This window comes from Electrona antarctica, assembly GCF_951216825.1.
Source record: "Electrona antarctica genome assembly, contig: scaffold_56, whole genome shotgun sequence".
Taxonomy (NCBI): Eukaryota; Metazoa; Chordata; class Actinopteri; order Myctophiformes; family Myctophidae; genus Electrona; species Electrona antarctica.
Genome location: NW_027638622.1, coordinates 727,808 through 745,058, shown reverse-complemented (window position 1 = coordinate 745,058; position 17,251 = coordinate 727,808). Strand labels below are relative to the sequence as shown.

General features: G+C 42.4%; 1 protein-coding gene across 1 annotated transcript in view; it reads left to right on the top strand.

Annotated features, from left to right (window-relative positions):
- Positions 1–435: 435 nt before the first annotated feature.
- Positions 436–17,251, top strand: part of LOC306917907 (receptor-type tyrosine-protein phosphatase beta-like) — a gene marked incomplete at its 3' end in the record, with an annotated part of 33,353 nt that continues 16,537 nt past the window's right edge. Inside the window, exons 1-5 of the mRNA XM_079530805.1 lie at positions 436–568; positions 10,400–10,459; positions 13,066–13,165; positions 15,523–15,613; positions 15,758–15,834. Of these exons, the coding sequence (XP_079386931.1) occupies positions 10,455–10,459; positions 13,066–13,165; positions 15,523–15,613; positions 15,758–15,834 (273 nt within the window). The 5' untranslated portion in view covers positions 436–568; positions 10,400–10,454. The remainder of the gene's footprint in view (positions 569–10,399; positions 10,460–13,065; positions 13,166–15,522; positions 15,614–15,757; positions 15,835–17,251) is intronic.

The following is a 17,251-nucleotide window of genomic DNA, read 5'->3' as shown; positions in this document are numbered from 1 at the left end:
GACAGACAGGCAGGCAGGCAGGCAGACAGACAGACAGACAGACAGACAGACAGACAGGCAGACAGGCAGGAAGACAGACAGACAGACAGGTAGAAAGGCAGGCAGACAGACAGGCAGGCAGGCAGGCAGGCAGGCACATAGATATATATATCTATGGGCAGGCAGGCAGACAGACAGACAGACAGACAGACAGACAGACAGACAGACAGACAGACAGACAGACAGACAGATCGAAACCATAGAGTTATTAAACTCTAAGGTAAAAATATCAAACATGTTTAAAGTGAACTAGTATTAAAATAGTCGCTTCTTTTGGGCTTGTTTTCATAGACCATGTTGCTTATTTCGCTAATCTGGCAACACTGGACTCCGCCCACCTGTACCTGAGAGAGAGAGAGAGAGAGAGAGAGAGAGAGAGAGATAGATAGAGAGAGAGAGAGAGAGAGAGAGCGAGAGAAGGAAGATCATTGTTTATTAGCGGACAGTTTCTAAGTGTTTTATGACTGTGTTTAGCCTCAGAGTGAAGCCTGGAGTCACTGACTTTAAACTAAGAGCTCCACTTGGAAAGGTATGGATTCATTCATTAAGTACTATTATATTTATAACCCTAGTTAAAGATATTATCTTTGTTTATAGTATCTGTTCTTTGTGTTTCTGACTGGAGGAAGTAAAGGTCCAGAACTAGTTTGAGCAGTTTACCTGTTCTGTAGGCGCCCCCTAGTGGGGTGTGAGGTTAGTGTTGAAATAGCCACATTATAATAGGGTTTATTTAATTGATATTGTAATTTATGTGAAATATAGCAATCAATGGAATGTTCTGCAAGTCAGGGTGGATTAATTATAATACCGCTATGTGTATGATTATTTAATTGTGTATTTTGACAGCTATAGGCTGGTAAACAAAGTACCACAGGGTAGTACCACAGGGTAGTACCACAGGGCAGTACCACAGGGCAGTACCACAGGGTAGTACCACAGGACAGTACCACAGGGCAGTACCACATACAGGGCAGTACCACAGGGCAGTACCACATACAGGGCAGTACCACAGGGTAGTACCACATACAGGGCAGTACCACTGGGTAGTACCACAGGGCAGTACCACATACAGGGCAGTACCACTGGGTAGTACCACAGGGCAGTACCACATACAGGGTAGTACCACATACAGGGTAGTACCACAGGGCAGTACCACTGGGTAGTACCACAGGGCAGTACCACATACAGGGCAGTACCACAGGGTAGTACCACATACAGGGCAGTACCACAGGGCAGTACCACATACAGGGTAGTACCACAGGGCAGTACCACATACAGGGCAGTACCACAGGGCAGTACCACATACAGGGCAGTACCACAGGGCAGTACCACATACAGGGTAGTACCACAGGGTAGTACCACATACAGGGCAGTACCACAGGGCAGTACCACATACAGGGCAGTACCACAGGGCAGTACCACATACAGGGTAGTACCACAGGGCAGTACCACATACAGGGCAGTACCACAGGGCAGTACCACATACAGGGCAGTACCACAGGGTAGTACCACATACAGGGCAGTACCACTGGGTAGTACCACATACAGGGCAGTACCACAGGGTAGTACCACATACAGGGCAGTACCACTGGGTAGTACCACAGGGCAGTACCACATACAGGGCAGTACCACTGGGTAGTACCACAGGGCAGTACCACATACAGGGCAGTACCACAGGGCAGTACCACATACAGGGTAGTACCACAGGGCAGTACCACATACAGGGCAGTACCACAGGGCAGTACCACAGGGTAGTACCACTGGGTAGTACCACATACAGGGCAGTACCACAGGGTAGTACCACAGGGCAGTACCACATACAGGGCAGTACCACAGGGCAGTACCACAGGGTAGTACCACTGGGTAGTACCACAGGGTAGTACCACATACAGGGCAGTACCACAGGGTAGTACCACAGGGTAGTACCACAGGGCAGTACCACAGGGTAGTACCACATACAGGGCAGTACCACAGGGTAGTACCACATACAGGGCAGTACCACTGGGTAGTACCACAGGGCAGTACCACAGGGTAGTACCACAGGGTAGTACCACAGGGCAGTACCACAGGGTAGTACCACAGGGTAGTACCACATACAGGGCAGTACCACTGGGTAGTACCACAGGGTAGTACCACATACAGGGCAGTACCACAGGGCAGTACCACAGGGTAGTACCACAGGGTAGTACCACAGGGCAGTACCACAGGGCAGTACCACAGGGTAGTACCACAGGGCAGTACCACAGGGCAGTACCACAGGGCAGTACCACAGGGCAGTACCACAGGGTAGTACCACAGGGCAGTACCACAGGGCAGTACCACAGGGCAGTACCACAGGGTAGTACCACAGGGCAGTACCACAGGGTAGTACCACATACAGGGCAGTACCACAGGGCAGTACCACAGGGCAGTACCACAGGGCAGTACCACAGGGCAGTACCACAGGGCAGTACCACATACAGGGCAGTACCACAGGGTAGTACCACATACAGGGTAGTACCACAGGGCAGTACCACATACAGGGCAGTACCACAGGGTAGTACCACATACAGGGCAGTACCACAGGGTAGTACCACATACAGGGCAGTACCACAGGGTAGTACCACAGGGCAGTACCACAGGGTAGTACCACAGGGTAGTACCACAGGGTAGTACCACAGGGCAGTACCACAGGGTAGTACCACAGGGTAGTACCACAGGGCAGTACCACAGGGTAGTACCACATACAGGGCATGGTAAATAAATAGTGATAATTGTGTGGTCTTGGATCAACACTAGACTATATCAGATGTATCGAATGTGACTTTTACTTTCGTATCATAATTCATACATCCACGATAGTCTTGATCCAAGGCTATAATTAATGTTGTTTAGAACACGTGTTCATAATTTCATATTCATGTTGTTATGTCTTCACTGTATTGTCAACATCATGTACAGCCTTTAAAACAACATCACATCAACATCACATGTACAGCCTTTAAAACAACATCACATCAACATCATGTACAGCCTTTAAAACAACATCACATCAACATCATGTACAGCCTTTAAAACAACATCACATGTACAGCCTTTAAAACAACATCACATCAACATCATGTACAGCCTTTAAAACAACATCACATGTACAGCCTTTAAAACAACATCACATCAACATCATGTACAGCCTTTAAAACAACATCACATCAACATCATGTACAGCCTTTAAAACAACATCACATCAACATCATGTATAGCCTTTAAAACAACATCACATGTAGAGGTGCTTTAAAACAACATCACATCAACATCATGTACAGCCTTTAAAACAACATCACATCAACATCATGTACAGCCTTTAAAACAACATCACATCAACATCATGTACAGCCTTTAAAACAACATCACATGTAGAGGTGCTTTAAAACAACATCACATCAACATCACATGTAGAGGTGCTTTAAAACAACATCACATCAACATCACATGTAGAGGTGCTTTAAAACAACATCACATGTAGAGGTGCTTTAAAACAACATCACATCAACATCACATGTAGAGGTGCTTTAAAACAACATCACATGTAGAGGTGCTTTAAAACAACATCACATCAACATCACATGTGGAGGTGCTTTAAAACAACATCACATGTAGAGGTGCTTTAAAACAACATCACATAAACATCACATGTAGAGGTGCTTTAAAACAACATCACATCAACATCACATGTAGAGGTGCTTTAAAACAACATCACATCAACATCACATGTAGAGGTGCTTTAAAACAACATCACATGTAGAGGTGCTTTAAAACAACATCACATCAACATCATGTACAGCCTTTAAAACAAGATCACATGTAGAGGTGCTTTAAAACAACATCACATCAACATCACATGTAGAGGTGCTTTAAAACAACATCACATCAACATCACATGTAGAGGTGCTTTAAAACAACATCACATCAACATCACATGTAGAGGTGCTTTAAAACAACATCACATGTAGAGGTGCTTTAAAACAACATCACATCAACATCATGTACAGCCTTTAAAACAAGATCACATGTAGAGGTGCTTTAAAACAACATCACATCAACATCACATGTAGAGGTGCTTTAAAACAACATCACATCAACATCACATGTAGAGGTGCTTTAAAACAACATCACATGTAGAGGTGCTTTAAAACAACATCACATCAACATTACATGTAGAGGTGCTTTAAAACAACATCACATGTAGAGGTGCTTTAAAACAACATCACATGTAGAGGTGCTTTAAAACAACATCACATGTAGACATGCTTTAAAACAACATCACATCAACATCACATGTAGAGGTGCTTTAAAACAACATCACATGTAGAGGTGCTTTAAAACAACATCACATCAACATCACATGTAGAGGTGCTTTAAAACAACATCACATCAACATCACATGTAGAGGTGCTTTAAAACAACATCACATCAACATCACATGTAGAGGTGCTTTAAAACAACATCACATGTAGAGGTGCTTTAAAACAACATCACATGTAGAGGTGCTTTAAAACAACATCACATCAACATCACATGTAGAGGTGCTTTAAAACAACATCACATCAACATCACATGTAGAGGTGCTTTAAAACAACATCACATGTAGAGGTGCTTTAAAACAACATCACATGTAGAGGTGCTTTAAAACAACATCACATGTAGAGGTGCTTTAAAACAACATCACATCAACATTACATGTAGAGGTGCTTTAAAACAACATCACATGTAGAGGTGCTTTAAAACAACATCACATGTAGAGGTGCTTTAAAACAAGATCACATCAACATCACATGTAGAGGTGCTTTAAAACAACATCACATCAACATCACATGTAGAGGTGCTTTAAAACAACATCACATCAACATCACATGTAGAGGTGCTTTAAAACAACATCACATGTAGAGGTGCTTTAAAACAACATCACATGTAGAGGTGCTTTAAAACAACATCACATCAACATCACATGTAGAGGTGCTTTAAAACAACATCACATGTAGAGGTGCTTTAAAACAACATCACATGTAGAGGTGCTTTAAAACAACATCACATGTAATCAAGAGCGACTTACATTAAGCAAGAACAAAAGCATGGGAATACATCACATATGTAAAATGCATTTATCGCGAAACATGCGTAAGCTAAGAACGTGACTAGAACATATCTATATAATGACACTATACATATAAACTATAACTAGAACATATCTATATAATGACACTATACATATAAACTATACATATATGCTATACTATGCTGTACATATATACTATGAAGTGCTATGACTACATACAATGCACTTATTGTGCTGTCTACATGACATGCTATAAGTCTGTTTCAAATGCTATATAAGTCTAAGAAGTGCTGTCTAAGGGGGGTAGGGTAAGTGCTATGGGCCATGATGGAGTCTGAAAAGGTGGGTTTTCAGACTACGGCGGAAGATCGGGAGTGATGCTGCAGTTCTGATTGCAACGGGAAGTGCATTCCACAGTTTTGGGGCCAGAAGGGAGAAGAGTTTGGGACGTGTGGAGCGTTGTCCCGGCGTTTTTAGTGAGGGTACTTCCAGCTTCCCTGCGTTGGCTGATCTGAGAGCGCGGGAGGGTTTGTAGGGTTCAATCATGCTGGCAAGATATGGGGGAGCCATACCTTTGGTTGCTTTAAATGCCAACATCAGAGTTTTGTATTCTGTGCGGGCAGCGACCGGGAGCCAGTGCAGGGAGCGGAGCAGGGGGGAGACATGTGAGACTTTTGGCTGGTTGAAGACCAAGCGAGCTGCGGCATTTTGGATCAGTTGGAGAGGCTTCAGTGCACATGCCGGTAGGCCAGTAAGGAGAGAGTTACAATAGTCAAGTTTTGACAGGACTGTTGTCTGGATTAGGAGCTGGGATGATTCCTGGGTGAGGAACGGTCTAATTCGTCGTATGTTATAGAGTGTGAACCTACAGGATCGAGTGACAGCTGTGATGTGAGTTTTGAACGAGAGCTGACTGTCCAGGACAACACCAAGGTTCCTGGCTGTTGGGACAGACGTTACCAGGGCGTTGTCTACGGAAATAGTTAGCTCCCGCATCGGGCAGGACTTAGCTGGGAAGAAGAGAAGCTCAGTCTTGTCTGGGTTCAGCTTGAGGTGGTTGGAGGACATCCACTGTGAGATGTCAGCCAGGCAAGCAGTGATGCGCTCTTCCACCTGGGTGGCAGAGGGGGGGAAGGATAGAAACAGTTGTGTGTCATCGGCATAACAGTGATAGGATATATTGTGAGCAGAGATGATAGTGCCAAGGGATTTAGTGTACAGTGAGAAAAGGAGGGGACCAAGTACAGATCCCTGTGGGACCCCAGTTTGGAGGGTTCGGGGGGATGATAACAGACCTTTCCAGGAGACCTGGTAGGTCCGGTCGGTGAGGTAAGAGGAGAACCACTTTAGTGCCGTCCCGCCGATGCCTAGATCAGCTAGGTTGTCTAGGAGCAGCTGGTGGTTCACTGTGTCAAATGCTGCTGATAGGTCTAGGAGAATCAGGACTGCAGAGTGGGAAGCAGCCTGCAGCATGTAGTGCTTCTGTGACATCACATGTAGAGGTGCTTTAAAACAACATCACATCAACATCACATGTAGAGGTGCTTTAAAACAACATCACATCAACATCACATGTAGAGGTGCTTTAAAACAACATCACATGTAGAGGTGCTTTAAAACAACATCACATGTAGAGGTGCTTTAAAACAACATCACATGTAGAGGTGCTTTAAAACAACATCACATGTAGAGGTGCTTTAAAACAACATCACATCAACATCACATGTAGAGGTGCTTTAAAACAGCATCACATGTAGAGGTGCTTTAAAACAAAATCACATGTAGACATGCTTTAAAACAACATCACATCAACATCACATGTAGAGGTGCTTTAAAACAACATCACATCAACATCACATGTAGAGGTGCTTTAAAACAACATCACATGTAGACATGCTTTAAAACAACATCACATCAACATCACATGTAGAGGTGCTTTAAAACATCACATGTAGAGGTGCTTTAAAACAACATCACATGTAGAGGTGCTTTAAAACAACATCACATCAACATCACATGTAGAGGTGCTTTAAAACAACATCACATCAACATCACATGTAGAGGTGCTTTAAAACAACATCACATGTAGAGGTGCTTTAAAACAACATCACATCAACATCACATGTAGAGGTGCTTTAAAACAACATCACATGTAGAGGTGCTTTAAAACAACATCACATGTAGAGGTGCTTTAAAACAACATCACATCAACATTACTTGTAGAGGTGCTTTAAAACAACATCACATGTAGAGGTGCTTTAAAACAACATCACATCAACATCACATGTAGAGGTGCTTTAAAACAACATCACATGTAGAGGTGCTTTAAAACAACATCACATGTAGAGGTGCTTTAAAACAACATCACATGTAGAGGTGCTTTAAAACAACATCACATCAACATCACATGTAGAGGTGCTTTAAAACAACATCACATCAACATCACATGTAGAGGTGCTTTAAAACAACATCACATCAACATCACATGTAGAGGTGCTTTAAAACAACATCACATCAACATCACATGTAGAGGTGCTTTAAAACAACATCACATCAACATCACATGTAGAGGTGCTTTAAAACAACATCACATCAACATTACTTGTAGAGGTGCTTTAAAACAACATCACATGTAGAGGTGCTTTAAAACAACATCACATGTAGAGGTGCTTTAAAACAACATCACATCAACATCACATGTAGAGGTGCTTTAAACAACATCACATCAACATCACATGTAGAGGTGCTTTAAAACAACATCACATGTAGAGGTGCTTTAAAACAACATCACATGTAGAGGTGCTTTAAAACAACATCACATCAACATCACATGTAGAGGTGCTTTAAAACAACATCACATGTAGAGGTGCTTTAAAACAACATCACATCAACATCACATGTAGAGGTGCTTTAAAACAACATCACATGTAGAGGTGCTTTAAAACAACATCACATGTAGAGGTGCTTTAAAACAACATCACATGTAGAGGTGCTTTAAAACAACATCACATGTAGAGGTGCTTTAAAACAACATCACATCAACATCACATGTAGAGGTGCTTTAAAACAACATCACATCAACATCACATGTAGAGGTGCTTTAAAACAACATCACATGTAGAGGTGCTTTAAAACAACATCACATGTAGAGGTGCTTTAAAACAACATCACATGTAGACATGCTTTAAAACAACATCACATCAACATCACATGTAGAGGTGCTTTAAAACAACATCACATGTAGACATGCTTTAAAACAACATCACATCAACATCACATGTAGAGGTGCTTTAAAACAACATCACATGTAGAGGTGCTTTAAAACATCACATCAACATCACATGTAGAGGTGCTTTAAAACAACATCACATCAACATCACATGTAGAGGTGCTTTAAAACAACATCACATGTAGAGGTGCTTTAAAACAACATCACATCAACATCACATGTAGAGGTGCTTTAAAACAACATCACATGTAGACATGCCTTAAAACATCACATCAACATAACATGTAGAGGTGCTTTAAAACATCACATCAACATCACATGTAGAGGTGCTTTAAAACAACATCACATGTAGAGGTGCTTTAAAACAACATCACATCAACATCACATGTAGAGGTGCTTTAAAACAACATCACATGTAGAGGTGCTTTAAAACAACATCACATCAACATCACATGTAGAGGTGCTTTAAAACAACATCACATGTAGAGGTGCTTTAAAACAACATCACATGTAGAGGTGCTTTAAAACAACATCACATGTAGAGGTGCTTTAAAACAACATCACATGTAGAGGTGCTTTAAAACAACATCACATCAACATCACATGTAGAGGTGCTTTAAAACAACATCACATCAACATCACATGTAGAGGTGCTTTAAAACAACATCACATGTAGAGGTGCTTTAAAACAACATCACATGTAGACATGCTTTAAAACAACATCACATCAACATCACATGTAGAGGTGCTTTAAAACAACATCACATGTAGACATGCTTTAAAACAACATCACATCAACATCACATGTAGAGGTGCTTTAAAACAACATCACATGTAGAGGTGCTTTAAAACATCACATCAACATCACATGTAGAGGTGCTTTAAAACAACATCACATCAACATCACATGTAGAGGTGCTTTAAAACAACATCACATGTAGAGGTGCTTTAAAACATCACATCAACATCACATGTAGAGGTGCTTTAAAACAACATCACATGTAGAGGTGCTTTAAAACAACATCACATGTAGAGGTGCTTTAAAACAACATCACATGTAGAGGTGCTTTAAAACAACATCACATGTAGACATGCTTTAAAACAACATCACATCAACATCACATGTAGAGGTGCTTTAAAACAACATCACATCAACATCACATGTAGAGGTGCTTTAAAATAACATCACATGTAGAGGTGCTTTAAAACAACATCACATCAACATCACATGTAGAGGTGCTTTAAAACAACATCACATCAACATCACATGTAGAGGTGCTTTAAAACAACATCACATGTAGACATGCCTTAAAACATCACATCAACATAACATGTAGAGGTGCTTTAAAACATCACATCAACATCACATGTAGAGGTGCTTTAAAACATCACATCAACATCACATGTAGAGGTGCTTTAAAACAACATCACATCAACATCACATGTAGAGGTGCTTTAAAACAACATCACATCAACATCACATGTAGAGGTGCTTTAAAACAACATCACATGTAGAGGTGCTTTAAAACAACATCACATCAACATCACATGTAGAGGTGCTTTAAAACAACATCACATGTAGAGGTGCTTTAAAACATCACATGTAGAGGTGCTTTAAAACAACATCAGATCAACATCACATGTAGAGCCTTTAAAACAAGCTGACACTAATTCAAAGGATAATCATAAGAAAAAGGACATGTTCACATAAATCATATCACACGTAAATAATACATAAATATCACTATAATAATATATACATATAATATTATTCATATCACACATAAATCATATCACACGCGTAGAACTTATTAAGTTGTTTACTTATTGCAATAGTTTGGTGTCACATGTAGCTCTGTTGAGGCAACACACATTCTTTGACTTTACTAATTATTACTAATGCAACACATCTTCATGTCATATTGTCATATCTAATTATCCTCTCTCTCTCTCTCTCTCTTCCCCCCCCCCATCCCCCCCCCTCTCTCTCTCTCTCCCCCCCCCCCTCTCTCCCCCCCCCCCCTCTCTCCCCCCCCCAGTGGGAATATATCCATGATTTATTTTAAGTAAATTCTAAAGCACTTCAGAGGAATTATGAGGTAAGGAAAATGTTTCATCTTCAAGCTGTGTAGTTCCCAAAGCGGCTATACGTATGCTGTCTATCCAATACGTATGCTGTCTAATAACTATATAACTATAACTATATAACTATAACTATATAACTATACGTATGCTGTCTAATAACTGTCTAATACGTATGCTGTCTAATAACTGTCTAATACGTATGCTGTCTAATAACTGTCTAATACGTATGCTGTCTAATAACTGTCTAATACGTATGCTGTCTAATAACTGTCCACAGTGTAAACGTACAGATATACAGAGTCAGACCACAGTGTAAACGTACAGATATACAGAGTCAGACCACAGTGTAAACGTACAGATATACAGAGTCAGACCACAGTGTAAACGTACAGATATACAGAGTCAGACCACAGTGTAAACGTACAGATATACAGAGTCAGACCACAGTGTAAACGTACAGATATACAGAGTCAGACCACAGTGTAAACGTACAGATATACAGAGTCAGACCACAGTGTAAACGTACAGATATACAGAGTCAGACCACAGTGTAAACGTACAGATATACAGAGTCAGACCACAGTGTAAACGTACAGATATACAGAGTCAGACCACAGTGTAAACGTACAGATATACAGAGTAGAGACTGACACGGGAGTGGATTTTCACTCCTGTCCTGTCCCACTCCCACAGAAAAAATCCTGTCCTGTCCCACTCCTGGGCCAGAGTTTAAAAAAAAATCCCATCCTGTCCCACTCCTGTAGAATGACTCCTGATCCCATCCCGCTCCCACTCGAAATGACTCCCGCTCCCATCCCGCTCCTGTTTTTTTTTTTTTTAGTTAGTCATTGACACTGTTTTTCCCTGAACAGAACTTAAAGCTTAACAGTTAACAAGTGCTTTGTCAATTAAGATAAAAAAACCCCTCAGTGTTCATTTAACTCTATATGAATATTTATTCAGTGTACAAGTCTGTGTGTATGGCAGTGGTTCCCAGGGGTCCTTGAGGGAGTTCCAGGGGGTCCCCAGCTAATTAATAGTTTGGAACCAAATGGACCCTTATGGGTCTAACAAATTATGTTATGGGAGTGTACAAATTGAACCAAATGTTGTTCCATTTGTATACACTCAGAGTTAAATTAACTTGATTGATTTTACAATATAATTTGGGGGTCCCAGCGATAAAAATGCCATGGGTCCGTAGACTAATGCATGTCAAACTGGGGGTCCTTGAAATTAAAATGGTTGAGAATCACAGCTAGAAGTTGAACCGTAATAAAAAATCTTCTCTTATGGGGGTCCCCGTCCCTGGCATCTTTTCAAATGGGGGTCCGCGGGCTAATAAATGTCGATTTAGGGGTCCTTGACACGAACATGTTTGGGAACCACTGGTGTATGGGACATTCGCTCAGACAGCTGTTCAGGGAACTAGCTAACAGTAACAGCATTAGCATGTAGCTAACGTAGCATCACAATTGAAAGTTGCAACATTGCCACTGCCAGGGGAAACAAATGCATCAGGATGATCTGGTTTATAAATAATCGATTAAATCACGGCACCGGCGCGATGCAGAATCATACACGGCCGCATTGCGATGTTTTCATATAAAACTGTAAAAGACGTCCAGCCCGACTGGATTGCATGGAGGAGTTTTTTGTGTTGTGGAAGGCAGCACTAGCACTGCTGGATTATGGGTAACTATGTAGTTCTTTTGACCTGTGTCAGCAAAAGAGTGTTGGCTCACAGAAAGATGACTACAACAAAAATGGGTGCTTCTGTTCTTTTGGTTGGAACTTGGCAGCGCGACCAACGTCATTCACGATCCTGCACGCTCCCGTTAACTTTCATTCCCGTCCCGTCCCGATCACGGGATCATTAAAAATATGAATCCCATCCCGCGGGAATCCCGCGGGAATCCCGCGGGAATCCCGTGTCCCGCTGGAGTCCCGACAAAATGTCAGTCTCTAATACAGAGTCAGACCACAGTGTAAACCTAGATATAGAGTCAGACCACAGTGTAAATCAGTGTTCCTCTGCCTGTCAGCAACACCTGGGCTCAATCAGGGACAGGATTAAATACACTGGGTAACCATGGCAACCTTGGCCTCGCCCATGCCCTGCTGTGATGTCATCAATATAATATTAAAGGTCATAATGGCTCTTATAGGCTGTCTTCTAACTATACCTGTACTGTACCTACTGTAGTTATAACAGACCAGCTGTCTTCACTGAGCTACAGTCTGGTGTTAACAGTGTGCCTGTTTATAGTCTAACTATAACTAACTGTATTTAGCTGTAGCACATGTAGCATTATGCAGAAGGTCCTGTAGCAATAAATAGCAGATCTACAAGCTCACAGCTTGTAGATTAGCCAAGAACATATAGGTCTGAATTGGCTTTGTAATAATAATACAAATCTACAAAGTACAGTAAGCCTAACTAAAGTTTTCAAATATTTATAGGGGAGTAAAAGTACTATATTTGGCTTTGATCTGCAGTGGAGTAGAAGTCAAATAATAATTCCAGTAAAGTACAACAAAACCACAAAACTGTTCTTATACAGTAAATGTAGTGCACTAGTCCTGTAATAATAATAATACTAATAATACTGTGTTTCAGAGTCCAGCCTCTGTCCAGAGCTCACATCCTGCAGCATTTCCAGCTGCACTGCCAGTCTCTGGCTGCCTCCGACAACAGAGCCTTTAAACAGGAGTTTGAGGTAATTATAATGTTCTGTCTTTTAAACAGGAGTTTGAGGTAATTATAATGTTCTGTCTTTTAAACAGGAGTTTGAGGTAATTATAATGTTCTGTCTTTTAAACAGGAGTTTGAGGTAATGTTTGTTCAGACTGTGAACATTCCACAAGCGTTGTGTTTTAGACTCTTTATTAAACACCATTAAGGTTTTGTCACATCACTGATTTTCGGAGGTGTAAAAATAAAGTGAGTAAAGTTCCTTTCTGTACAAACTCCTGTCATGTTGTCAGGAAAGAGAAAACAAACTCCTGTCATATTGTCAGGAAAGAGAAAACAAACTCCTGTCATATTGTCAGGAAAGAGAAAACAAACTCCTGTCATGTTGTCAGGAAAGAGAAAACAAACTCCTGTCATATTGTCAGGAAAGAGAAAACAAACTCCTGTCATGTTGTCAGGAAAGAGAAAACAAACTCCTGTCATGTTGTCAGGAAAGAGAAAACAAACTCCTGTCATGTTGTCAGGAAAGAGAAAACAAACTCCTGTCATGTTGTCAGGAAAGAGAAAACAAACTCCTGTAAAACGACATTTCAGAAACGTCAGACATTCCTGATAAGAGTAGAGTAAATACAGTAAATACAGTAAATACACACACGAGGTTGGAAGAAAGGAAAGAAAAACATAATGTAACTAGAAAAAGTGCCCTTCTGGGCACAGGTCTCCACCAGGAGGATAGGACTGTGTGAGATGTTTGGCAAAATGTTTAGGAGTAATATAAACATGTTTTTTTGTTTGTTAGTTTTTTGCAACAATTTTCTTCATTTTGTTGAGGAAATGCAGAGTGCCTGGTGGCACTATAATAGGCCAATGTGAAAAGGGTGCCATTTCTTCATACGCCTTTAATGGCAATTGGATGATTTGAGGCATTTTGTTCCAAAAATGTGTTTTGCAAAAATCTACCTGTTGGTGGCGCTATAACAGGCCAATGTGAAAAGGGTTCCTCAGCCTAGTAAGAAAATGTGTGAAAGATTTCACGTAAATTGCATGCTGCGTTCATGGTTTGAGGCTTTTGTTCAAAACGGGGCAATCTTGCAAACTGTGAAAGCCAATTATAGCCAATTAGGATGGAATATGAAATATCGGACAGATCCGACTTGAGCACATGACCATAGAGATACTGTGTAACGATTTGTGAGATTTTTGGACAGAATCTGGAGGAGTAATATAAAAAAATGTGTTTTACAAAAGTCGGCCTCCTGGTGGCGCTATAAAAGGCAGATGCGGAAAATGCAGGTCAAAGATTTGTCATTGGCCTCTAGGGAGTGTGCATGCAACGTTTCACGCAGATCGGTGCAGTTTTAGGTAAAACATGTGAAAAGCTGCCTCATGGTGGCGCTATAACAGGCCAATCTGGAAAATGTGGGGCAGAGGTTCATCGTTGGCATCCAGGGAGTGTGTGTGCAAAGTTTGGCATCGACCGGGTTAACGGTGCCGGAGATTAGCTGGTAACAGACGGACGGACACACAAGGACGGACACACGGACGGAGTGCAAAACATACTCTCTCCCCATGCCTTCGGCCTGGTGGAGACAATGAGACACACAAGGTTAGAACAGAAGTAGATGATGTAGTGGCTGGCTGGCTGGCTGGCTGGCTGGCTGGCTGGCTGGCTGGCTGGCTGGCTGGCTGGCTGGCTGGCTGGCTGGCTGGCTGGCTGGCTGGCTGGCTGGCTGGCTGGCTGGCTGGCTGGCTGGCTGGCTGGCTGGCTGGCTGGCTGGCTGGCTGGCTGGCTGGCTGGCTGGCTGGCTGGCTGGCTGGCTGGCTGGCTGGCTGGCTGGCTGGCTGGCTGGCTGGCTGGCTGGCTGGCTGGCTGGCTGGCTGGCTGGCTGGCTGGCTGGCTGGCTGGCTGGCTGGCTGGCTGGCTGGCTGGCTGGCTGGCTGGCTGGCTGGCTGGCTGGCTGGCTGGCTGGCTGGCTGGCTGGCTGGCTGGCTGGCTGGCTGGCTGGCTGGCTGGCTGGCTGGCTGGCTGGCTGGCTGGCTGGCTGGCTGGCTGGCTGGCTGGCTGGCTGGCTGGCTGGCTGGCTGGCTGGCTGGCTGGCTGGCTGGCTGGCTGGCTGGCTGGCTGGCTGGCTGGCTGGCTGGCTGGCTGGCTGGCTGGCTGGCTGGCTGGCTGGCTGGCTGGCTGGCTGGCTGGCTGGCTGGCTGGCTGGCTGGCTGGCTGGCTGGAACAGTCCATATTACCACTACCACTAAAACTACTAAGTAACTACACTAATACCACTAGAATGTACAGAATATCATCAGATTAATACCACTAAAACTACTAAGTAACTACACTAATACCACTAGAATGTACCTTAACTATTCTCTGTTGTGTTTAAGGAGTTAAATGATGTCGGTAAAGAACTGTCCACTCGGGCTGGGAGTCTGGAGTACAACAGGGACAAGAACCGCTACCCCACCATTTTACCCTGTGAGTACACACTAAATACTAGCTGTAGGCTACTAAGTACACATTAAATACTAGCTGTACTAAGTACACATTAAACTAGCTGTGAGTAGTAGAGTACACATTAAACTCATTATTTATGAATTGTATTGTGTATTTATTGTATAGATGACCACTGTCGAGTCCGACTGTCACTTCAAGACCAGCAGCCTCACTCTGACTACATCAATGCAAGCTTTGTACCTGTAAGTACATTAACTAACTATATAGTACTGTACTATTACTATAGCTTTGTACCTGTAAGTACAACTACTGTACTACTACTATATACTGTACTATTACTGTACTACTACTATACTATACTAGTACTAACGTTACCCTAACCTCTGACTGAGTTTTGTAAGTACATTAAGTAGTAATAGTATACTATATGCTGTACTACAACTATATAGAGCGTTGCAGTCCCGCCCCCTTTCATGACGACGCCAGGCCCAGTCCCGCCCCCTTTCATGACGACGCCAGGCCCAGTCCCGCCCCCTTTCATGACGACGCCAGGCCCAGTCCCGCCCCCTTTCATGACGACGCCAGGCCCAGTCCCGCCCCCTTTCATGACGACGCCAGGCCCAGTCCCGCCCCCTTTCATTACGACGCCAGGCCCAGGAAATTATTCCCAATGCATTTTTCCCTCATAGACATTTCAAAAAGTATTTATTTAAAGACGTGGACAAAGACAACTCGAGTTGTGACAAATCAACAAACACAATATTTTGGACCAAACAAATAATTACAAAGGAGAAAAACAACAACGTTTTTTTCTTCTTTCTAATTCTTTGTTCGGCCCGAAGAATTGTGTTTGTTGTCATGATTTCTCACTACTCCAGTTGTCTTTGTACGAGGCTTAAAAGGTCTTTAAATAAATACTTTTTGAAATGTCTATGAGGAAAATGAACGGGGAATCATTTCCTGGGCCCTGGTAGGGGGCGGGACTGGGCCCTGGTAGGGGGCGGGACTGGGCCCTGGTAGGGGGCGGGACTGCAACACTCTAACCCTAACCTCTGACTACATTTATATTCATATTCCATATTCAGAACAGAGAGAGACTTCGTCTCAGGGTCCTCTATAAGTAACACCATAGCTGTTATAAAGTGTATTATAATGTGTATAATAATGGTTATAAAGTGTATTATAATGTGTATTATAAAGTGTATTATAATGTGTATATATATATATTTTAGGGAGGAGGGACAGAGAGGGACTTCGTCTGTACCCAGGGTCCTCTCAGGAACACCAGGGCTGTTATAATGTGTATTATAAAGTGTATTATAAAGTGTATTATAATGTATATATAATGTATATTTTAGGGAGGAGGGACAGAGAGGGACTTCGTCTGTACCCAGGGTCCTCTCAGGAACACCAGGGCTGTTATAATGTGTATTATAAAGTGTATTATAAAGTGTATTATAATGTATATATAATGTATATTTTAGGGAGGAGGGACAGAGAGGGACTTCGTCTGTACCCAGGGTCCTCTCAGGAACACCAGGGCTGTTATAATGTGTATTATAAAGTGTATTATAAAGTGTATTATAAAGTGTATTATAATGTATATATAATGTATATTTTAGGGAGGAGGGACAGAGAGGGACTTCGTCTGTACCCAGG